General features: G+C 43.8%; 1 protein-coding gene across 5 annotated transcripts in view; it reads left to right on the forward strand.

Annotated features, from left to right (window-relative positions):
* Positions 1–25,666, forward strand: part of inpp5b (inositol polyphosphate-5-phosphatase B) — a 129,145-nt gene that overhangs the window by 90,774 nt on the left and 12,705 nt on the right. For all 5 annotated transcript variants that reach the window (XM_080211163.1, XM_080211164.1, XM_080211165.1 and 2 more), the window contains 8 exons: positions 536–647; positions 3,092–3,201; positions 4,251–4,386; positions 5,246–5,356; positions 12,769–12,934; positions 14,451–14,686; positions 23,724–23,840; positions 23,985–24,069. In XM_080211163.1, coding sequence (XP_080067289.1) covers positions 536–647; positions 3,092–3,201; positions 4,251–4,386; positions 5,246–5,356; positions 12,769–12,934; positions 14,451–14,686; positions 23,724–23,840; positions 23,985–24,069 — 1,073 coding nt within the window. The remainder of the gene's footprint in view (positions 1–535; positions 648–3,091; positions 3,202–4,250; positions 4,387–5,245; positions 5,357–12,768; positions 12,935–14,450; positions 14,687–23,723; positions 23,841–23,984; positions 24,070–25,666) is intronic.

A 25,666-nucleotide genomic window follows, 5' to 3' on the forward strand; every position in this document is an offset into this window, starting at 1 on the left:
CTCAAGAACAGTTAAGAATTCAGAACGTATAGTAAAGAATGCTTTCTTCTCTCTTTAAACATGCCTGTATGGCAATTACTACTCGGCAATAATTAACCAACAAGAAAGGGATTGTCAAAATTACTGATGATTGTAGTTGTCAGGTTGTGAGCTGCGTACTTTTAAGATTTGTTCCTTTCTAGATTATAGATTTGTAATTTTCAAAATGCAGAGAAAAACATCTTTTTTAATATTCTCCCCTTTACTAATTTAGAAGAGTTCTTTCAAAAGTTTGGAGTGAAGCAAAACGAAGGGAGCTTTACCAAATCTGAAAATGTTTGATCTCGGACTTTGCACTTCATTTTATTCCCTGAGATGATAATCCAGTTGTTCCTGTTACTAGAATGAGTAATGTTGAACCAATGAAGTAAATAATTTGTAGGCTGTACTAAAGGAGGCTTGTTCAGAATAAAAGTACAGTCTGGAAAAGGCTACTCTTTGTTCATAATGAAGATTTGTTTATTGCTTTGTTCTCTCCCTTATCTTTATAATAAAGCATGATAATATGGCTTGGAGATCTGAACTACAGAATATGTCATCCAGACGTAGAAGAAATTAAAAAGCTAATAGCAGCGAAGGATTATGCAAAACTCATGAAGTATGATCAGGTGAGATGAAGATTACAGTGACCATTAACTCTCCCAGGACTGTAGTGTCATCGGGAGCATTGGTAAAAATTTGTCTCGATAGACTACCAAGTGGCTACTGTTTGACTCAGATGGGTTTAAAAAGGCAGAAATTACCATTCGAAGAAATATTTGGCATCAGAAAACTTAGCCAAAATGTTAAGTATGGACAAGTGAAAAAATTTGGATAATTGTCGAACTCAGACCTCAAAGGTATAAGGTGCGATTTGCACAGCAGAGCTTGTCTGCCTGGTGAAAAATAGTAAGAAGTCTCACAACACCAGGTTGAAGTCCAACATGTTTATTTGGAATCACGACCTTTCAGAACGCTGCTCCTTCATCAGGTGAGTGGAGAGTTGGGTTCACAAACCGGGCATATATAGAGAAAGACTTAATTGCCAGATAATAGTTGGAATGTGTGTCTTATACATGCATTCCAACCATTAGCTTGAAATTGAGTATTTGTCTGTATATGCTCTGTCCAACGCTGGCATCTCCATCATGGTGAAAAATAGGTTTCTTGGAAGGGAATGGGTAAAATAGCAGCTTTGGATGTAAATATGCAGAATCCTAAGTGCAGTCCCAGACACCCTTGGCAAAACTTCCAGCCGTTCACTGGATCTTCCACCCTGCCGACAGTGCAGCCCTGCTGTGGGTTTCCCAATGGCAAAGTGCCCATTCTATGGGAAACCCATGGGCGATGGCAGGACCAGAAGATCCCGCTGCCCGATGATGGCAGGCTTCTTCGTGGCGGGTTGCATGGAAAATCCTGCCCTATGTTTTCAAAACAAAACTTGGGCAAAGCTAGAGATTGGAACAAATATTTTTCACCCACAGAATAGTGTGTGTGGAACAGACTGCCAGCAACAGTCCTTTAGAAATGAATTGGTCGAGAGCAGGATTTGAAATTTGATGGGATGGTATGGGCCTGGATGAGATCTGGTGGCATATGGTTAACAGCAGTCGTTCATTGGATGGATGGCTGGATATTCTGGAGATTTAGAGATGAGGGGAAATTAATATAGAATATTTCATGGAGAGAGAAACAATTAACCCCAATTGGTGATAATAGCTTCACTTACAAAATGTGCAGCATAAATAGTGTGGGCATGATGTGAGCATGTTAATCTAAAGCTGTGATGGGTAACCTAGGCTAGTGAGTGGGCTGTATGAGTGACCCTCCTTCATCTCACTGGGTTACAAGATTGAAATCAGGCTTGTTCACTAACCATGACCCTATGAATAAGATTAAATACACTTAATACACCCCAAATATTTCATAATGAGTTTTAGAAAATTCTTAATCATATGTTATTAGAACTTCCATTGACTTCAAATGATAAAAACAAAAGAAATATTTGCACTTTGACTGTGAGAGCTATATTCAATGTTGTGAGCAATCAGCACCCACCTCACTTCACATTCCCTTGCTTTTCGTGCCTGTCACTTCAGTCATACCAGTCAGGAAAAAAAACTACATGGACACACAAATCAGCAGAGTGTGGCAACCCTGTGCATAGACAACAGTCAGCAAATGGTCTGGGCTGCGCTCAGAACCCAGATGGTCTGCATGTGGCCCCCTGGTTCACAGGTTACCCGTCACTGATCTAAAGTAATTCCAAGACAAACAAGATGCATCAAGAGTACACAAAGAAAGGATTATCCATTCAGTACATTTTCACCAAGACGTCCCAGAGCAGAGCACAAAACCTAACAACTTTATTAAGATAACTTAAGTCATTCTAGTTTGTAGGCGGTCGTGGCAGAAGCTGACTTGATGGTCTGCATAACATTTCCTTATTCCATACTTTCTTTTCCCATTATGTTATCATAGAATCCCTACAGTGCAGAGGGAGGCCATTTGGCTCATTGAGTCTGCATTGAAAACGGTCCCACCCTAAGCCCTGTCCCTGTAACCCTATTTATTTAGCCTGCTAATCCCTCTAACCTACACATCCTGGGACACTTAAGGGGCAATTTAGTATGGCCAATCAACCTAACCCGCACCTGGTAGAGTGTGGGAGGAAACCAGAGCACCTGCGGGAAACCCACGCAGACACGGGGAAAATGTGCAGACTCCACACAGACAGTGACCCAAGCTGGGAATCAAACCCCAGTCCCTGGCGCTGTGAGGCAGCAGTCTAACCACTATGCCACCGTGTTGCCCATTGTGCCACCATGCTCCACCATGTTATGGTTCACTTCAAAAAAGTTGCACAATATTTAATTCCACATTCAAAGGAGAATCACTATATTTAAATTGTAATTTGATGGTTAATTCAGAGTGGTGAATAAAGTTCTCAAGTCATTAATAAATAAAAAGTAGAAGTAATGACAGAAATACTATTTTATGATTTAACACATGGTACCAGTTGCCTTGCAGCATTAATACTGATTCTATAAGAACTTCTACTGTTGTTGCACAGTTAGCGAAACACATTGAGGAGTCGGGTGTTTTCCAAGGATTCAAGGAAGGAAGTATCAACTTTCAACCAACCTACAAATACGATATTGGCTCTGATCACTGGGACACAAGGTAACTAACCCCTTGGGCTGTTTATTACTGGGAATGTTGCAGTGTTGGATTTGCCAGATTTTTTTCCTGAAGCTTATTCCAATCAGGGTTTTACTAAGAATAGTTACAAGTATAGAGTACCAGTTTCTCTTGGGATATACTGTGTAGAAAATTGCCCTGGCCTGCACTGTATCCTCCAACAACACTTAAGAACACCTTTTAAATAACAGGATTTCTTAGAACACGTTATGAAGAAATAGTAAAAGAGCAACCAGAGGTTTGGGGTGATGACTGGAGGCAAAGTCTAAAATTTGAGTTTTGAGGAAAGCTTTTGACAGAACATAAAGAAGTAGAAAGGCCAACGCACCCAAGTAGTGGTTATTGCTGAGCATGGAGACAGTAAATATGACATTGAATTGGGAAGAGGATAACAGTTGATTCCAATTCTGTTTTAGCCTAACATCATAACGTACATTCTACCAGGGTCACTTGACGTTGCTTCATGTTATAGTTTGGAAGCCAGGTAGTGAAGGGTAGAATCTTTACAGGTTTTTTTTAGCCAATCTTTACACACTTTATAAGTATTTATTTCACAGAGATACATATTACAAGTCTAGTAACTACTGTTTCTGTATGTTCCTGGAGCACAAGTGAACCCCAGCAAATGCCCACAATCTGCATATAGTTAAATGTAATTAACAATTGGGATGTGGCAATTTATCTTATTTCTATCTTTCCTAGTGTAGGAACACTGAGGCTCAATTATCCCAAAGATGTGCATTTGACTGGCGAATTCAGCTGTGACTGAGGATAAATAAGATGTCTTTTACTATTTCAATGCACCTTTAAACTATTTTCATCAGTTTTGTGTGTGCGCGCATCTGTGTGTGTATATACGTGTGCGTGTGTCTGTGTGTGTATACACGTGTGCGTCTGCGCGTGCGTGCATACATGCGCGCGTGTGTGTGTACACGCGTGTATACGCGCACGTGCCTGTGTGGTGTGTGTGTTGACGTGTTGGCATTGGGTCTGAAATGCTTTTCCAAATGTGTTCTTTTATTTACTCCTAGTGAGAAATGTCGAGTTCCTGCATGGTGTGATCGCATCCTTTGGAAAGGCAGCAACCTCGAGGAGTTGGAATATCGCAGTCACATGGCTTTGAAAATAAGTGACCATAAGCCAGTTAGCGCAATCTTTCAAGCTGGGGTATGAGACTGTCATCTCGGATTCACTGGTTTTTTAAAATTAGTTTGTGGAATTTGGGCATCATTGGATAGGCCAACATTTATTCCCTTGAGAAGGTGGCGGTGAGCTGCTGCCTTGAATCATTGTGGTGTAGGTACATCGATAGTACTGTTATTAGTGAGGGAATTCCAGGATTTTGACCCAGCAACTTATACTAGAACCTGGTATTGTGCAGTGAGATGGGATTTATTGATAACCCCCTAGTGAAGGCACCCTTGGGTAGCAGTGATTATAATGATTGATTTTTGTATTACGTTTGAGTTGGGAAGAGTGGATTCAAAATTAGTATCTTAAAGATGATTAAGAGTAACTACATAGGAATGAAAGCATAGCTAAGTAAAATGGACTGCTAAAAGAGGCGAGGAGATAGAGATGCAGTGGCAGACATATAAAGGGATATTTCAGAATACACAGACACATTCAAACGAGTGAACAAAATTCCAAGGAGAGGACCCACCATCTGTGGTTAACTAAAAATGTTAAAGACGGTGTCAAACGTTTAGAAAAAACATAATTACACAAAGACGAGTGGTAGGTTAGAAGATTCACAAAAAATAAAGAATAGCAAAGAATGACAAAAAGATGAACCAGGAAGGAAAAAAATAGAGTATGAGAGAAAGATCGTGCGACACGCACATGTGGTTAATATTGACCTGAAACATTAACTTTGTTTCTCCCTACAGAGATGCTGCCTGACCAGCTGAGTTGTTCCAGCATTTTCTGTTGGTTTTCATTTCAGGTTTCAGATATCCAGTGCCTTGCTTTGGTGGAACTTTGCAGTGTTTGTCTTAAGCACAGTCCATTTGCTTTTTTTTCACAGATAAAGGTGGTTAATGAAGAATTGTACAGAAAGACATATGAAAATATTGTTCGCCAGCTAGACAGAATGGAGAATGATTCTATTCCTTCGGTGTCCCTGTCTAAAACAGAGGTAAGACAGTGTGTTATCTCTTTAATCCATCCAGCTTTCTGATTACCATGTTGTGTGACTGTCTTTTCAGTTCACCTTGGGCACTATGTTGTCACACTCATTTAGCTTAATAAATCAAGGGTGTGTCAATGAGATGAAATTGAAGGACCTGGGTAGTACCCAGGCATGACCCTCTCACCTGAGCTGCCCTGGGAGGTATGCTTGCCAGGTGCATGCTTTTGGAGACCAGTCGTGCTTCACACCATTCTGTCATCAGACCATTGTGGATGAATCTTTTGACTGGGCTGTGAGTGGGTGGGGAATAATATGGGCCTTATAATGACATGTTCATGTGAAGTTCCCAACATTGAACGTCAGGAAACACACCCTGTCATGATGGGAGAGAGGACAACTGTGTAATGCATTCACTCCATTGTAAAATGCAACTTGCGATATTTGCTGCTCCTATCACTGAATTCAGCCAACATGAACGGAAATGCTAAGCCCTGACCATTTCCTGCAAGGTTGCAGTGTGTGTGAGACATTGAGGTGATGTTGGAGAGCTACCTCCTGACATCAGTGTTTGGGATTTATTGTCAGCATACGGTCAGAGTGTCCTTTTTTTTTATATATATACATATATATATATATATATATATATATATATATAATATGAGAAAAAGGAGTAGGAATGGTCAGTTTGGTCCTTCAAGCCTGCTCGGCCATTCAGTGTCATGGTTGCTCTGAACATGGTGTGGAGTCTGCACATTCTCCCTGTGTCTGTGTGGGTTTCCTTTGCTCCGGTTTCCTCCCACAGTCTGAAAGATGTGCTGGTTAGGTGCTTTGGCCATGCTAACTTCTCTCTGTGTACCTGAACAGGTGTGGGAGTCCTGGCGACTAGGGGATTTTCACAGTAACTTCACTGCAGATTTCATGTAAGCCTACTTGTGACACTAATACTTGAACTCAACTCCATTTTCCTGCCTTCCCTCCATGACCTTTGACTTCCTTGTACGTCAAAAATCTACTGCAGTCTGATGTGGGGAATTCCAAAGATTAATGACCCACTGAAAAAAGAAATTCCTCTTCATTTGTGGTAGGAAGAATAGAAAAGCCCTGAAGGATCATCCTGACTTGAAATATTGGCTCTATTTTCTCTCCATAGTAGCTGTCAGACCTGCTGAGATTTTCTAGCATTTTCTGTTTTTGTTTCAGATTTCAGCATCCATAGTATTTTGCTTTTATTACAGTGCCCTAGGTATGGTCTTACCAACATTGTTTCTCTCTAGTGATTATTTTTAAGTTCCTCCCTCCCTTTTTGCCCTTGATCTTCTATGGTTATTGGGACTTCTTTGTGTCTTCTATAATGAAGACAGGTACAGAATACTTGTTCACAAATCTCTGCCATTCCCTTGTTTTCCCACGGTTAATTCTCCAGTCTCCTCCTCAAGGCCAGTGCTTATTACAGCTGATTGATTTGAACTGGCAAAACCAATTTCAAGGTCTAAGTGAAATTTGAATCAGCGTTTCAGCAACTGGGTCTGGTGTTAGATCCAAACACACACTGACATTTCAATTAAATGCTATAGCACAAAAATGAAGATGTCTCAATTGTATTACCTGTCACCAGCAGAAGATGAGGCTGACTTGCATTTAACCACTACTTGTGCTTGGTGAATAAAATATATTATTTAAGGTCAGAATATCCATATTGTACCAATATTTTCACAGCTTTTTCTCCAAATATTAGACCCTAGTAGCCTTACTGGATTCTCTTCACTTCTAATCTATCAATGTTTGCATCTGCTGATTATTTTTTTCTCTTCTCTTTTCTGAACGCCTCGAGGTAGCAGTGGCATTAAAGTTTCTGAAGTCTTCAGGAACCATATGAAAATAGTCCATGTGAAATTTGTACATGATGTCTCAGTGATGGCCGTCAGAATCTGGAAAATTAGTTCTGATTGCTAGATGGGTATCTATAATTGTACCTTAGTTTTTTTTTAAGTTTTTCTTTTTTTTAATTTATATCCAGTCATAGTCCAATTCAAGGTCTCAGCAAGTGAGACATTCCAGACTCAAGCTGAAAGACAGGCTCACCATTTCCTGTCTTGGGCTTGATCTACACGATCCAAGCTGATTGGATTGCATGTCCTCCAAGGCTTGATCTCATTTGCATCTTAGCCAAAAGGCCTAAATGCCGCTTTAAAAAAATTGCTCCAAATGAAGTCTCAATGTAACCTCGTGACTTCAACCAAGTGCAGGACAGCAAAGCTACATTTGATCTTAGCCAAAAGGCTGAGAAGTTTTCCATACCTTTTTTTTTAAACTTTATTCCAATCCAATCAAGTCAAATTAAACCCAATTCAGAGTCCCAACAAGTTGGGACATTCCCGATCCAAGCTGACAAGACAGGGCTCTCACCTCCTGTCTTGGGCTTGATCTACATGATCCAAGCTGACTGGAGTAGGTGTAGCTCCTCCTCCAGGGCTTGATCTTATTTGCATCTTAGCCAAATGGCCGAGATGCCGCTTTAAAAAATTGTTTCAAATGAAGCTGAAATGTAACCTAATGACTTCAACCAAGTGCAGCATGTCGATACTACACTTCATCTTAGCCAAAAGGCCGAGACCTATTTTTTTTTCCAAAAATATACTTTATTCATAAAAATCTCAAGTAATCTATTACAGTGTACAGGGCTTCGAGTAGCAAAACAATGCGGAATCAAAACATTTTTGCAGATCTGTCCAAACTACAGTGACTACATTTCAGTACTTAAAAAACTATGTCCATGTCTCAATATTTACATATTTGTACTAATTGCCATGATTACATTTCAATACTTAAAACTATATACATGCCTCAAAAGATTACTGTGTGCCGTTAGTGCTCAGATTGGCACACAGTTACGCAGGTCGAGGGTATTCTGCAGTTCCTGGGCCCTCGGTCTGCCTCCGTTAAAAGGCCTTACAGTGTGGCCTTTCCCCATTGTGCCTTTGCGGCGGCTGCCCCAAGCTTCAGCCCGTCCCTCAGCACGTAGTCCTGGACCTTGGAATGTGCCAGTCTGCAACACTCGGTCGAGGACAGTTCTTTCAGCTGGAAGATCAGCAAGTTTCGGGCGGACCAAAGTGCGTCCTTCACCGAGTTGATGACCTTCCAGCAGCAGTTGATATTTGTCTCGGTGTGCGTCCCCGGAAACAGCCCGTAGAGCACAGAGTCCTGCGTCACCGAGCTGCTCGGGACGAACCTCGACAAATACCACTGCATCTCGCTCCAGACCTTCTTTGCAAAGGCACATTCCAGAAGGAGGTGTGCGACCGTCTCGTCAGCCCCGCAGCCGCTTCGAGGGCAGCGTGCGGTGATGTTGAGACCTCGAGCGTGCATAAAGGATCTGACGGGGAGTGCCCTTCTCACCACCAGCCAAGCCAGATCTTGGTGCTTGTTTGTCAGTTCTGGTGATGAGGCGTTCTGCCAGATGACACTGACAGTCTGCTCAGGGAACCATCCGACAGGATCCGCCGTCTCCTTTTCTCTCAGGGCCCCAAGGACGTTACGCGCTGACCACTGCTTAATCGCCTTGTGGTCAAAGGTGTGTTTGCGGAAAAATTTCTCCACGAAGGACAGGTGCTGCGGTACGGTCCAACTACTCGGAGCGTTCCGCGGCAGTGTGGCCAGACCCATCCTTCGCAACACTCGGGACAGGTAGAACCTCAAAAAGTAGTGGCACTTGCTGTTGGTGTACCGAGGATCTACGCACAGCTTGATGCAGCCGCACACAAAGGTGGCCATCAGGATGAGGGCGGCGTTGGGAATGTCTTTCCCTCCGTTCTCTGGAGATTTGTGCATCGCCTCCCTCCGGACGCGATCCATCTTTGATCTCCAGATAAATTTGAAGATGGCCTGCGTCACTGCTGCAGCGCAGGATTTGGGGATAGGCCACACCTGCGCCACGTACAACAACACGGACAGCAACTCGCACCGGATCACCAGGTTTTTCCCTGTTATGGAGAGCGAGCGTTGCTCCCACAAGCCGAGTTTCTGCCTGGCTTTCGCGATGCGCTCCTCCCAGTTTTTGATGCATGCCCCTGCCGCTCCGAACCATATCCCCAGCACCTTCAGGTACTCTGCCCTGACGGTGAAGGGGACAAAGGATTTGTCGGCCCAGTTCCCAAAGAACATGGCCTCGCTCTTTCCCTGGTTGACTTTGGCTCCCGAGGCCAGCTCGAACTGCTCGCAGACCTGGAGGAGCCTGCGGACAGACGAGGGGTCCGAGCAGAACACAGCCACGTCATCCATGTACAGGGAGGCTTTGACCTGCGTGCCTCCGCTGCCTGGGATTGTCACCCCTTTGATGCCTGGGTCGCTTCTGAGGGCCTGGGCAAAGGGTTCAATGCAACACACAAAAAGGACGGAGGAGAGAGGGCAGCCCTGTCTGACTCCAGACCTGATTTGGAAGCTATCTGTTTCCCACCCGTTGACTGAGACTGCGCTACTGATGTCTGTGTAGAGCAGCCGGATCCAATTGCGTATTCCCTCCCCAAAACCCATTTTGGAGAGCACATCCATCATGTAGTTGTGCGATATTCTGTCAAACGCCTTCTCCTGGTCGAGGCTGATGAGGCACGTATCCACCTGCCTGTCCTGCACGTAGGCAATCGTATCCCTGAGTAGCGCCAGGCTGTCAGAGATCTTCCTGCCGGGTACAGCACAGGTTTGATCAGGATGGATTACTGACCCCAGAGCAGACTTGACCCGGTTGGCGATGACCTTGGCCAGAATTTTGTAATCCACGTTCAATAGTGAGATGGGTCGCCAATTCCGAATTTCTTCCCTCTCCCCCTTCTGCTTGTAGATGAGGGTAATGATGCCTTTCCTCATGGATTCTGACATCCTGCCCTCCAGAAGCATACTCTCGTATACTTTGTCCAAGTGATCGCACCTAATGGTTTGTTTTCACATATCTGGTTGCTTTGCTAACGTTGGAGATGGCCCCAGTTCGTTCCCCTTCTAGGTAATTCTGGCTGCTGAGGATTTGCAGACAGGGTGTCTCCTTTTCAGTGGTTTTGGAATGTAGAAGATTCAATGTTTTAAATGCCCAGCCATCTTTGACTTTGATTTCAGTCATTAGAACATGGCTTTTGTCTTTTTAAAACTTCAATTAATGGTTTCCAACCAGTAAATTCATAAAATCATTATTTTGTAAGGCAAGGCTTCATAACAACTAATGAACTTTCATGTGAAATCATGCATGCTTTCCTGCTTATGATTTGAGACACAGAGCCACGTGACCTCTCTCAGAAAAATAATCACCTTCCAAAAGTATCATGAGCACTGCACCTTAAATTTATAATGTAGCTATAGTGTCGAAAAGCATCAAAAGCACCTTGGAGGGAGAACCAAATAAAACATGGATGTCAAACTAAAGCACGGGGATATTGGCAGAGAGGGAGGTGTCACAGGTGGGCTTACATTAACATTTCAACGAATTGACTGAAAATTGTGAGTCATCACACTCCGGCACGTGCTTGGTACACTGAGGAAGAATTTAGCATGGCCAATGCATCGAACCAGCACGTGTTTCAAACCATGAGAGGAAACACATGGAGGCAACCCACGTAGACATGGGGAGAGCATGCAGACTTCACACAGACAGTCACCCAACCTGGGAATTGAACCTGGGTCCTTGGCGCTGTGAGGCAGCAATGCTAGTAGCCACTGTGCTACCCAAGGAGGAATTAGTTAGAGTTTAGTAAGGGTATGGGGTCTAAATGAATTGAGGGTTATCAGCAATGGTGAAGCAGAACACTTCAGAGTCAGAAGTAGAGAGTTCCAGCAGGGGATAAAGTTGGAAGAGGTTACGGAGATAGGGAGAAGCAAACCCCACAACAGATCTTAAATTTGACGTGTCAGGAGCCAGTGTAGGTCAGTAAGGACAGAGCTGATGAGCAATGCACACACTTTTAATGGGGTTCCTGAATAATGGTTAGCAACAAGAAGCAGGGACAGCCTTTCCAAGGCAAAAATTTATCAAGCTAATTGTCAAAACCCTCCCTATTAATCCTCCACACACTCTCTCTTTGGCTGAGCCCTGTGACCCAGTACAATGTAACCTTGTGACCATGGAAGTCAGGATGTTCATAAGAGAAGAATCATAAAAGAATCCTAACAGTGCAGAAGGAGACCATTTGGCCCATTGAGTTTGCACTGACTCTCTGTCAAGAGTATCTTACCCAAGCCCTCTCTCCCCCTTATCCCCGTAACCCCACACATTTACCATGGCTAATCCACCTAACCTAGACTACTTTGGAGACTAAGGGACAATTTAGCATGGCTAATTGACTTGACCATCTTTGGACTGTGGGAGGAAACCGGATGTTCCTGACCTGCAAGGCCCAGCACTGCACTGGAGCAAACAACATTGTTCATGCTTACTGTTTAAATGTAGAAAGCAGATCAGAATCTCATTCACTGGCCCTGGAATTTCTTCCAGTCTGGTTCAGTATTTTAACAGATCAACAGAACTGTAAAGAGAAATAACATGAACAATAGGAAATAGTTCTGTTCACTATCATCTCCTTGGTTTCTGGCATTTCCCATCAAGGGTACATATAGAGATCATCTGAGCGAACCTTTGACCCCCGACTCCCCATGCAATTTCAAGCTTAATTTTAAATGTATTAGTGTCACAAGTAGGCTTACATTAGCACTGCAATGAAGTTACAAATTGTCCAGTCGCCTGTTTGAGTAGAATCATAGAATCACAGAAGGAGGCCATTCGGCCCATCGAACCTGCAGTGACAACAATCCCACTCTATCCTTGTAATCCCACATGTTTACCCTGTTAATCACCCCGAAATTAAGGTTAATTTAGCATGGCCAATCAACCTAACCCACACATCTTTGGACTGTGGGAGGAAACTGGAGCACTCAAGGAAACCCACGCAGATATGGGGAGAATGTGCAGACTCCACACACTGACTCAAGCTGGGAATCAAACCTGGGTCCCTGATGCTGTGAGGCAGCAGTGCTAACCACTCTGCCATCATGCAGCCATTGCTCTTTTCTCTCCTAGTTTTCTCCTATCTGAAAATGTTGGTGCTTCTTGGATGGTTGGGATGAATGGTGGGCGGGTCAAAACATTTCTCACCTACGTGATCATGAAATGACTGTCGAAACAGTGAGAGTTTACTGCCTGCTGGAGTGTTTGAAGTAGCACTTTTCCCTGGGATGCTTGGGCAGTATTCATGCCTGGCAGAATTCAGATACTCTCCTGACTTCTATGACTTCTTGCTACACAACAGTACTTTTTACTCATTGATTTTGTATTGTTAAAACTTCATTTGAAATCCAGTAGACAATGATATTTATAAAAACAATGATTGTAAAAGATTCCTTTGTGAGCAGCATTTTATGAAAATGTTGTTTTCTTTTCGCAGTTCCATTTTGACAATGTGAAGTTCATGCAGCTTCAAGTTCAAACACTTACTATTGCGAACACTGGACTGGTGCCCTGTCAGTTTGAATTCATCACCAAACTGAATGAGCCATCATACTGCAAACCATGGTTCAGTGCTACCCCGAGTAAGGGAGTTTTGATAGAGGGTATGTCATATTTAGTACAAAAGCAAACATGTATCTTTTTTGGGACATTGATTCTGTTTCATTTCATACTTTTGTATGAAAAATGTTAAGATGGCAAAGTACATGGGACTAGATACCAGCCAGCTGCCTTTTCACCTGGTTTCAGTCTGGGATATGCTGAAAGTTCTCAGTTAGTTATGAATTTGAGACCATCTCTCAGCTCCATTCCTAATTGGTTTTAAAAGTTTAATTCTCTCATGGGATATGGTTGTCGCTGACAAGGCCTATATTTGATGCCCATCCCTAATTGCCCGTGAACTGAGTGGCTTCCTAGGCTATTTCAAAGGGACAAATACAAGTCAACCACATTGTTGTGGATCTGGAGTCAAATGAAGGCCAGGCCAGGTAAGAATGGCAAATTTCCTTCCCTAAAGGGACATTAGTTTTTTTTAACAACCAGTTGATGATCATTCTCAAATGAGATGAGCTTTATACTGAATTCCAGATTTATGAATTAAATTTAAATTCCATGGTGGGTTTTGAGCCAATGTCAACAAAGGATTAGCCTGGGCTTCTGGATTACTAGTCCAGTGCCAATACCACTGTGCCGACTTCTCCCTCAGGAAGGGAAATGGGCCCTTTAGTAGCTGGTGTGGGAAATAGAAATGCAACCATGTGGTTCTGATTTTGCCAATGTGACCTAAGACAACTCTGAGTTGAAAATTAATAAAAAGGCTGGTTTCAGCAGCCTCAGCTATAGCAAGGTGAATATGCTGCACCATGTAGCCCAGGAATCTGCAGAGTCTCCTCTTTCACCCAAATCAGCATTTGCTTACTGGTTTTCTTTTTAACAAATTGGATTATTATGGCTTTTATCTAGAGACTGAGTCACAAAAATATTTTGAGGAAAGTACAGAAAGCATTTAAAGTTTATTATTTAGTTTACTTTAGTAGTGTCACAAGTGTGCTTACATTAACACTGCAATAAAATTACTGTGAAAATCCCCTAGTCACCACACTCCGGCGACTGTTCGGGTACAGAGAGGGAGAATTTAACATGGCCAATGCACCTAACATACATGCCTGTCTGACTGTGGGAGGAAACCCATGCAGACACTGCGAGAATGTGCAGACTCCACCCGAGGTCCTTAGTGCTGTGAGGCAGCAGTGCTAACCACTGTGCGTCTGGGAAGTGTTTTGTCACTTCTAAACGATAAAGAATACAAGGACAAATGACTACATTGATATCTGAACTGTACTGCCTGTCAAAACAGGAATGCCCCTTTTATTATTTTCTACAAGAGAAATATGTCAGGGACTTTGCCTCTAGCACACCCTACTGGCAGGTTTTTATGCAGCACGTTTTAACTCAAATGTACTTGAAACATATGGCACCTCAAGATCCATCGAAGATCGACAGGAAAATGCTCTCCTACTACTCTCGAGTTTGGCGGAGGAATCTTTGCAGATGAAGATTGCTTGTTTTGGAGGGGGAATGATGCAGCGACAATAAACATGGCTTTAATTTCCTTTTCAGGGGAAAGAATAGAAATTGAGTTAGAAGTGTACGTGAATAAATTAACTGCACTTTCATTAAACATGGGAGAAGATCGCATTGAGGATATCTTAATCTTGCATCTAGTACGAGGAAAGGACTACTTTGTGGCCATTTGTGGGAATTATCTCCCAAGCTGTTTTGGATCTTCATTGCAAGCACTTTGCCACATGAAGGAACCAATCCGAGAAGTGAAACCTCAAAGAATACAAGAACTGGTGAGTAAATCAGTTGAAAATATTCTAAGGCAGCCATGGTTGTGGAATTGAGCTTGAATTGCTTAGTCTTTAAAAACTTAGTGCAAGGTGGCACAAATATTTCCACGCTTGCTATTTTTGGCATTTGATCCAAGAAAGTGGTGGCACTCCAGACCAGGGTGCATTATCTCAGCTGAGATCTGTATAGTTCAGAGTGAACTCTGTTCTGTTAGAGAGAGCATCTTGTGATTGAGACATTTAACCATCTGTTTGAGGTGGATGGAAAAGATCCAGCAGTATTAGTCACAGAAGATAAAGCAAAGTTATCTATGGGAATGTAAACAGATACTCGAGTATTTTAACTCGGTTACTGTTTGCAGGACCTTGCATTTTACAGATCAGCTGACATATTTGCCTATGTAGTGACACTGAAAATGTTTTACTGTGAAGAACATGAAAGGCATTTGTAAATATGGTATTTATGTAGTTGCTTTGGGCTACTGCTAAATATTTAGGTATCTTTGCAGTTTAAGTCCTTTGATGCTGATAATGCTATTATTGACTACTCTGATCTGGAGCACTGCCTCTGCCAGAGGAGCCACATTTTCACTTTGGTTTCTCTAAAATGAGAAGAGTTTGGCCTTTACGTAGCTACACCTGATTTGCTAAAATCTGACCATTGGTTGACGTTTTCCACAATGTGATTTTCCATGTGGTACATCAATTTAGAGGTTTAGGAGAAAAATTGAATATAATTTGAAAGAACCAAACATCAGAGAAAGGGCCACAGTAAAATTAAATTCTGGAAAATCTCAGCAGGTCTGACAGCATCTGTGGGGAGAGAATAGAGCCAATGTTTCGAGGCTGGGTGACCCTTCGTCAGAGCTAAGTTATGGAGTGTTATTTAGAGTTCCAGTTTAACAGCAAAACAGAAAAGAGAACAAAGGGAAAGCAAGAGCGAGGATACACATTATGGATTCTATTCTTCTGCCTCCCAGGAAGTTCCTGCCATCAGGGGTCAAATCCTACTCTGGCTCGGACAAGCCAATTGTTGGTGGCGGCCAATTAAGGATGGCAGCTTACTTCCAAGAGCTGCCGGTCCATTCAGGGGCTGGCAACTCAGCACCACCAGTGGGCTGGCAAAACTCAATCCTTTATCTCACTTTCAAAAGTTTTCAAACATCTAGTTCAATAGCGTAGATTAATTTGAATAGTTTCTTCTGGCAGCTGAATAGCTTTATTTTCTGTATTACTGGGATGTATGTCAGTATCACATTACAGAGCCAGAAATGTAAAAACGAGCCGATACGGAAAGATTGGAACTTGCCACAACAGCTAGAAGCTCCCACATCAAATTGTGTTTTTTTTTCCAAAAATACACTTCATTCAAAATCTGTGACATTACAAACATTCCAAAATGATCACCACACAAAAAGTAATAATATTCAGGTTCTTTACATACATCAAGCAATGTTCTGAGATGCTTCAGTACAGTAAATGAAACATTTCAGACATTTTACAAATGTGGCAAAGTTATTTTAAAACTTTTCTATATATAAAAAAAAGTTTCACTCAGGTATGCTTCAGAATTCATGTTGTTATGGTACAAACACAGTCTTTTGGAAGTATCATGTCAGGCAGTCTCCTGTACTCAATTAGTGAATACTTTGCAAATCCCCATTTACCTCAGACGTTGGGAGAACCCTGTAAAAAGGTGACACTGGGGCACTGAAAGAAATATTTGCTTTTATACAGTTCACTTCACAACCTCGGGAGGTCTCAGCGCTTTACAGTCAGTAAAGTACCTTTTGAAACGTAGTCATGTTTTCATGTCACAAATAGGGTTGTAAACATTTGAAAGAACCAACCTTCTGCTTCTGAAGATATTTGGGTATTTCATGGTACTTTTGAAAGGGAATTGGGTATGCATTTGAATTAGAACAGAAAAACGTGCAGGAAAATGGAATGTAAGTAAATAACTTCAGTCAAACAACATGGCAGAGATGGGCAATCTGTGCTATAAATTGTGTTTTGCAGCAGTGTGATCCACAAGATATTGGGTGCTACTGAATCATTTAACCAAAGTTTTTTTGTAAAAATAGCACCTGCCTCATAACTAATTCACTATATTAGGTGTGGCTGGGTCAGGCCAGCGTCATGTTTCGTATGCTAATATTTATTATTCATTCTCCAAAGGTGTTGTGGATACAGACTTTGATACAGTCTGAATAATTTCTCTGAACACCTAGTTGTGTTCTATCGAAGGAATACTTTTAGTGAAACAATGTTAAGCGGATCAGTTTTCCCTGTAAAAATTGTTTAAAAACCCCCCAGCTTCTCTCTCCCACATCCGCAATGCCAACTGTCTCTCTCCCACACCCCCCAATCCCCATCATGTTTCTCCCACATCCCCTGGCGTGTGTCTCCCTTGCCCCCAGCGTGTCTTTCCCCTGCCTTTGCTAATTGGATGTCGGACCATTTTGTACATTTGGAGCGACACAGTATCATAGAAACATGAATCATAGAATCCCTACAGTGCAGAAGGAGGCCATTGAGTCTGCACTGACTAAGATCCACCCAGGTCCTATTCCATAACCCCAGGTATTTACCCTAGCTAGTCCCCCTGACACCAAGGGAGATTTACCATGGCCAATCCACCTAACCTGCACATTTTTGGACTGTGGGAGGAAACTGGAGCACTCAGAAGAAACCCACGCAGACACGACGAGAACGTGCAGACTTTGCACAGACAGTGACCCAAGGAGTGGAGTGGAAGCGGGACAGGAGTGAATGGGATGGCAAGCAAGGTCACCGAGAGGGTCAGGAATCATGTATTAATGAACTATGCCCCCTATTGCATTGGCAACATTACAATGAAAAAACTTTGAATAGATAAGAAAACAAAGAACAAACAAACAAAGAACAACCCAGCACGGGAAACAGGCCCTTCGGCCCAACGAGCCCATGCCGCCGCATCACCCTACACCGATTCTACCCTGCATGTCTACGAATGGAACCCCTAACTTAGCCAGATTCAGGGGAGAATAGTGTCAATTTGGTAAAACCAATCAGCCTAAGAGCACATCTTTGGGGTGTGGGAGGAAACCGGAGCGCCCGGAGGAAACCCACGCAACCACAGGGAGAATGCGCAAACTCCCACAGACACAGGCCCAAATCCATGTATCTGCACAGCTAGGTGCTAGTCACCGAGCTGTTGCGGCGCCTGTCTACCGGTCCAGGATCAAGCACACACACCGACACGAAGTACTAGGCCACTCCCGGAACTTCCAAGAGCAGCCCACGCACGACCCACCGTGTGCATGCCCCTCGTTTGACACGAGGTGGACCTCCACCTGCGGAATACAAAGACAAAAACGTTAATCTTACAAGCCTGCTTTTCCGGTGTCTCCCGAGGTTCTAACCTTATTTAATAGCCCCTACCATAACCCTCCATCCTCGTTTCACTCATGTGTCTATCTAACTGAACCTTAAACGAGTCCAACGTTCCTGCCTCCACCACCCTACTCGGTAGTGCGTTCCATACCCCCACAACTCTCTGCGTAAAGAACCTTCCTTTCACTTCCAAATTATACCTCTCCCCCCTCACCCTTAAATCATGACCTCTCGTGTTTGTACCCAGTCTAGGGAGCAGTCTCTCACTATTAACTCTATCTATTCCCTTCAGTATCTTATATACCTCTATCATGTCCCCCCTCAATCTCCGTCTTTCCAAGGGGAATAGTCCCAGTTTCTCCAACCTTTCCTCATAACCCAGCCCCTCCATGCCAGGCAACATCCTGGTAAACCTCCTCTGCACCCTTTCCAGAGACTCCACGTCCTTCCGGTAGTAAGGTGACCAGAACTGGACACAGTACTCCAAATGCGGTCTAACCAACGTTCTGTACAACTGAAGCATTAGACGGCAGCTTTTATACTCTATACCCCTTCCTATAAAGGCTAACATTCCATACGCCTTCCTAACAACCTTCTCCACTTCTGACGCAACCTTCATGGATTTGTGAACCTGCACTCCCAGGTCCCTCTGTATGTCTATACTCCTAATCTGTCTACCTTTTATCACATAGCTCCTCTCTGCATTATTCTTTCCAAAATGCATCACCTCGCATTTGTCAGGATTAAGTTCCATCTGCCACCTATCTGCCCAATGCACCAACCTATCTATATCCTGTTGTATCACCTGACAATCCAGTTCAGTACCCGCCAACCCTGCCATCTTGGTGTCATCAGCAAACTTGCTGATCACACCATCTACGCTCTCTTCCAAGTCATTTATGTATACTACAAAGAGGAAAGGTCCCAGTACTGAGCCCTGCGGCACACCACTGGTCACTGGCCTCCAGCCCGACAGGGTCCCCTCCACAACTACCCTCTGTCTCCTATTACCCAGCCAGTTCTCAATCCACCTAGCTACCTGGCCTCGTATCCCATGCGCCTTAACCTTTTCTACCAGCCTACCATGAGGGACTTTGTCAAACGCCTTACTGAAATCCATATAGATGACATCAACGGCTCTCCCATCGTCAACCGTTTTTGTCACCTCCTCAAAGAATTCCACCAGATTCGTAAGGCAAGACCTCCCTCTAACAAAGCCATGTTGCGTATCCCTAATCAGATTGCAACGCTCCAAATGCTCATACATCCTACCCCTAAGTATTTTTTCCATTAATTTCCCTACCACCGATGTCAAACTCACCGGTCTATAATTTCCAGGGTTATCCCTACTACCTTTTTTGAACAGCGGTACCACATTTGCTACCCTCCAGTCCTCTGGGACCTCACCTGTGTCCAAAGAAGAGACAAAGATTTGCGCCAGAGGCCCAGCAATTTCATCTTTCACCTCCCTAAGCAGCCGGGGATAAATACCATCAGGCCCCGGAGCTTTATCCGTCCTTACGCTACCTAAAAGCCCTAGCACTTCCTCCCTCGTAATAGATATCTCCTGCAACTGATCCTCCGCTCCCTCCAAGAGACCGCACGATTCCGAACCCCTCTCCTTCGTGAATACCGACGCAAAGTATTCATTCAGGAGCTCCCCCATTCCCTCCGACTCAATACATAACTCTCCACTCTTGTCCCTAAGAGGACCAATTTTCCCTCCGACTACTCTCTTGCCTCTAATATAGGAATAAAATGCCTTTGGATTTTCCTTAATCCTACCAGCCAAAGCCATTTCATGCCCTCTCTTCACCCTTCTAATTCCCCTTTTTAGCTCCCTCCTACTCTGTCTATATTCCTCCAGCGCACTCTCCGTACCCAGTCGTTTCGACCTAACATACGCCTCCCTCTTCTTCCTGACCAAGTCTTCAATACCCCCTGTAATCCACGGCTCTCTAATCCTACCTTTCCCATCCTTCCGCTTAACCGGAACATACCTCCCCTGTAACCATTTCATTTTGCCCTTAAAAGCTTCCCACTTGCCAACTGTGGACTTTCCAGCTAACAGTCCCTCCCAATCAGTGTCCTGCAGCTCCCTCCTAATCCTGCTATAGCTCGCCTTTCCCCAGTTCAGCACACTCCCGTTCGGCCGGCACTCGTCCCTTTCCATTTTTATCCTAAAGTAGACAGACTTGTGGTCACTGTTAGCCACATGTTCGCCTACCTCTACCTCACCCACCTGCCCCGGCTCATTACCCAACACTAAATCAAGTATAGCCCCTCCCCTAGTCGGGCTAGTTACATACTGCTCCAGCGACCCTTCCAAAACACATTTCACAAACTCCTCTCCCTCCGTACCCCCAGCTCTAGGCCCCCTCCAATTCACTCCTGGAAGATTAAAGTCACCCACTATAACCACTCTATTCTTCCTGCACCTGTCCAAAATGCCCCTGCAAAATGCCTTCCTCCACCGACCTCGGGCTGTTGGGTGGCCTATAGTACACCCCTAGCAATGTGATCTCTCCCTTTTTATTCCTCAACTCCACCCACAGTGACTCAATCCCTGTCTCTTCCATATCGTCCTCCCTCTGCACTACTGTGATGTTTTCCTTTACTAACAGTGCCACCCCTCCACCTCTCTTCAACCATCCTCTGTCACACCTAAAACACTTGTACCCAGGAACATTCAGCTGCCAGTCCTGCCCTTCCCGTAACCACGTCTCCGTTACAGCCACCACATCTAACTGCCTCACAAACATCAACGCCCTAAGCTCATCCGTTTTCCCTGCCACACTCCTAGCATTGAAACAGACACAGTTCAACCCACGAGTGTCCCTCGGAACCTCCTTCTCCCTGATAATTTTCCTTTCTCCCGACTCTCTCCCAGCCACCTCCCCACCCCCCCTCCCTATTAGTTTAAACCATTCCTGAACACCCCAGCTAACCTCCCCGCTAAGACACTAGTTCCCCTCCCGTTCAAATTCTCCCCATCCCTCCTGTACAGTTGCCCTTCTCTCCTAAACACCTCCCAGTGATCCACAAAAGTAAAGCCCTCTACCCTACACCAATCCCTCAACCATGCATTCAACTGCATGATCTCGTCATTCTTTGCCCTGCTAGTACTGGGCAGCAATCCAGAGAGTGCCACCCTGGAGGTCCTGCTCTTTAGTTTGGACCCCAACTCCCTAAATTGCCTACGGACCTCTACCCTACTCCTCCTTCCTATGTCCCCCTCCCCTACGTGTACTATGACCTCTGCCTGGGTCCCCTCCCCTTTCAAAATTCCCTCTACCCTTTCCGTTACATCCTTTACCCCTGCTCCAGGGAGGCAGACCACCATCACAAGCCCCGAGAACCGGAAGTACAGGAAAAAAGCGGTTTTCAATTCAAATCAGTCACTCACCACAGCCACAGTCACCAGGTTCAATGCTCCGGAGAAAACCTCTTGATTCATGCTAAAAACACATTTCTAGTGTTCAATGAGCATTGTATTGGGATTGAAATGCCTTCTCAATGAAAGAATGCCAAGCAGTTGTGCAAGCACAGTCTCTGTTAAACTCTCTGTGAGCAGAATCAGGACGAGCAGTTTACATTTGAACCTCTGTGCAGCCCCTAATTGCCCTATATTGTGAAATGAGGCACAAAAAAAATGTTGAATATGCATAGCTACTTTTATAAGATGTTCTTACTGACCAACGTTAAAAATGCTACATAGTCACGTACATACATGAAGCAGCAGAAAGCAGCAATTATTGCATTGTGCTTTCATAATCTGTATGTGTGAAGAAGAACTGGAATATCTAGGAGTGATAAAGCAATTTGTATTTAGTGTCTTTAAAGTAATAAAATGCCCAAAAGTGCTTCACGGGAGCATTTTAAATATTACATTGTGCCATGCAAGGAGATATTAATTTGATGACAAAAGGTTGAACAAAGAGGCAAATTTTAAGCAGTGTTTTAAAGAGGGAGTTCCAGAGTTAGAGTCTAAGCAATTGAAGGCATGCCACCAATGGAGGAGTAATTAAAATTGAAGATCCACAAAAAGCCAGAATTAAATGAGCACAGATAACTTGGATGGTTACCGTGTTGGAGGAGGTTGGAACAATATGGAGGGGTGAGGCCAAGGAGGGATTGGAAAACAAAGATCAGAATATTAAAATCAAGATGTTGCTTGACTGGGAGCCAGTGTAGGCCAGCGAGCAGAGGTGTGATAGGAGAATGGGATTTGGTGCAAACTAAAACACAAGTACCAAAATATTGGATGACCTTCAGTGTTACGAAGGGTAGAATGTGGGAGATCAGCCAAGAGTGCTTTGAATTAGTCGAGTCTAGAGGTACCAAAGGCATGAAAGAGGGTTTCAGCAGCAGGGGAATGAAACAAGGGTGAAGTTGGATGACGGTGGAAGTACAAAAACGATCTTAGGGATGATCATTCATTTTGGGGTCACATGATACCAAGATTGCCAACAGACTAGTTTAGTCTCAGGTTGAGTCAATACCGAGGCCAAAAACATTCGTCTTGCCAATATTCAATTGAAGGAAATTTCTTCTCACCTGTACAAAATGTCGGAGAAGCAGTCTGATGTTCACTGCTTGTTCAACAAGTCGGAAGACAATGATGAAGCAGAGCCAAGTGTCATCAGGTGAACTCACTAAGGGGCAGTATGTAGATGAGAACAAGGATAAGATCAAGAATACATCCTTGGCGGACACCAGAAATAACAGTTTGGGAGCAGGAGGAGACACTATTAATATTGATATTGTGCACCATAGCAAAGTGGTTGGCACTGCTGCTTCACAGTGCCAGGGACTGGGGTTCAAATCCTTAGGTCACTGTCTGTGTGGAGTTTGCATGTTCTTCCTGTATCTGTGTAGGCTTCCTCTGGGTGCTGCAGTTTCCTCCTACATTCTAAAAGATATGCTGGTTAGGTGCATTGACCTGAACAGGCATCGGACCGTGGTGATTAGGGGAATTTCGCAGTAACTTCATTGCAGTGTTAATGTAAGCCTTACTTGTGACTAATAAATAAGTAAACTTTAACTCTGAATACGATTAGAGATAAGAATGGAGCCAGCTGAGAGTAGTTCCACCCAGCTGGATGGCAATGTAGAGGCATTGGAGGATGATTTGGCCGGCAGGCAGATCAAGAAGGGGATAGAGCAAAGGTTTACCTTTATCATAGTCGCACTGAGTGTAATTTGTGACTTTGATAAGAGCTATTTCTGTACTGTGGAAGGGGTGGAAACCTGATTGGAGGGATTCAAAGATAGAAGGAAAGATGGGTGTGGATTGGGAAGGTGACAACGTATTCAGGGACTTTGGAGAGGAAAGGAAGGTTGGAGGTGGGGTGGTACTTTGCAAGGACAGTTGATTTGCTGAGGAGGACCCTATCATGTGTTCTGTGATCTAGGCAGACCTTGAAATGGAGGACCCAAGCAGTTTCTGCCATTTCTTTTCAAGTCTGTATCTCTTGGACGTAAGGGAGCAGTGATGAGGGCTGTACCAGAGGGAGGAGTCAGGTTGAGAAAGAGTAACAGTTTCATTGGGGACTTGAGGGTCTAAAGTATAGATGAGGGTGCAGTTGAGCAAATCAGAAAAAAGGTTTCTTTGTGCAGATGATAAATGTACTAGATTTTAAACAGTTTCTTTTTAATTCTGCAGGAAATAATGGCAAAGGCGAACATACCTTTTAACAGTTTTGCGGATGAAATGCCACTTGATGTTCCGAAAGAAATCTGGATGTTGGTCGATCACCTACATCGGAACGCTTCACTCCAGGTCTCGCCAGAAAAACATCTTTGTTGGATTTATTTCCAAGCTGTTTCTCGCTCTCTATTTTCTTTCCTCCTTTTTTACTCTACTTGGATGTGGGATTGTCGATTGCCTTTTTTGACTTAATTTAATTGCTGCTATTGTTTGTAGGGAGACTTGTTCCAGCAGCCAGGACTGAAGTCAGAATTTGAGGAGATACGAGACTGTTTAGATACTGGAATACCAGATTTTCTCCGTATCCTTTCCTGAATAGTAATGAAACTCTAAATTGTGCCTCATAATGACTTCACCGACATTCTGAGCTGTGCTTTGAGTATTGAAGTGCAGCTTTACTGCACTGATTTGTTATCAGTGTGAAGGCTGTTTCCCAGGATGCAAAGTCCTGATAAAAGTTGATCAAGAATTGACAATGTGTCAATATAGTATAATGACTATAATATTCCTATCTACAAGTACAATATCTGAAATTGGCCTACCATTTACCTGGAGTCAAATATATTGCCATTACAACATATAGAGCTATTAGTGGGGCCAATTGGGACCAAAAGACAAATATTCTTGTGGAGGCAGCGGGGATGGCTGATGTAGTAAATGACAACTTTGCACCTGCCTTCATTAAAGAAGAGAATGTTGCCAATGTCACAGCAGAGAAATTAGATGGTTAAAAGTAGATAAAGAGGAGTTATTAAACATTCACTCCTGCCATCAATGACACAGTAGCAGCAGTGTGTAGTAGATACAAGATGCACTGCGGCAACTCACTAAGCTTCCTTCAACAGCACCTTACAAACCCTCAGACTCTATCATCTAGGACAAGGGTAGCAGATGCATGAGCACATCGCCACCTGCAAGTTCCCCTCCAAGCCACACACCATTCTGACTTGGAACTATATTGCCATATCTTCACTGTCTCTGAATCAAAATCCTGGAACTCCTTTCCTAGCAGCATTGTGGGTGTACCTCCACCACATGGACTGCAGTGCTTTACCATCACCTTCTCAAGGGTGATTAGGGATGGACAACACATGCTGGCCTGGCTAGCAATGCCCACATTCCATGAAAGAATAAAAACCAATCTTAAAAGATTGGCAGTATTCAAAAGTATGGATGGAAAGCATCTGACCTTGCTGAGGGAATTAGGGGTGGATAAAATGGAGGCTTTGACCACAATCTTCAATCCTCCTTCAAATGAATGCAGTGCCAAAGAATTGGGTGATTGCAAATATCACACCTATTGCAAAATAAAAGGGGGAGAGGGTAATTGTAGAATTAAAGACTGATCAACCTAACACAAATGAGAGGGGAGCATTTAACAGCACTGTTGGTGGATCTACACCACATGCATTAACAAAGAACAGAAACATCCCGGGAAACAGGTCCTTTGGCCCAATGAGCCCGCGCCGCCATTTTAACATTACCAGTCCCCCCCTCCCCCCCCCACCCATGACCCTTATCTATTGTTTATGGCATTCCACATTGAGGGAAACTAATTGGAGGTAATAAATTATCCCTAAATCAGCCTAAGAGCACATCTTTGGGGTGTGGGAGGAAACCGGAGCACCCGGAGAAAACCCACACAAGCACAGGGAGAATGCGCAAACTCCCACAGACACTGGCCCAAATCCATGTGTCTGCACAGCAAACAGTGATAGTCACTGAGCTGTCGTGTTGCCCAGCATCTGGTCCAGTTTAAGCACACACTAACGACATGAAGCACTAGGTTACTCTCGAACATCCAACAGCAGCCCAAGTACGACCCATCGCGTGTATGCCCCTCGTTGGACAACACGGCAGACCGACTTAATACCTGTGAATTAAGAGAAAAACATTCG

This window comes from Carcharhinus amblyrhynchos, chromosome 24 (assembly GCF_965287045.1).
Source record: "Carcharhinus amblyrhynchos chromosome 24, sCarAmb.v2.hapA, whole genome shotgun sequence".
Taxonomy (NCBI): domain Eukaryota; kingdom Metazoa; phylum Chordata; class Chondrichthyes; order Carcharhiniformes; family Carcharhinidae; genus Carcharhinus; species Carcharhinus amblyrhynchos.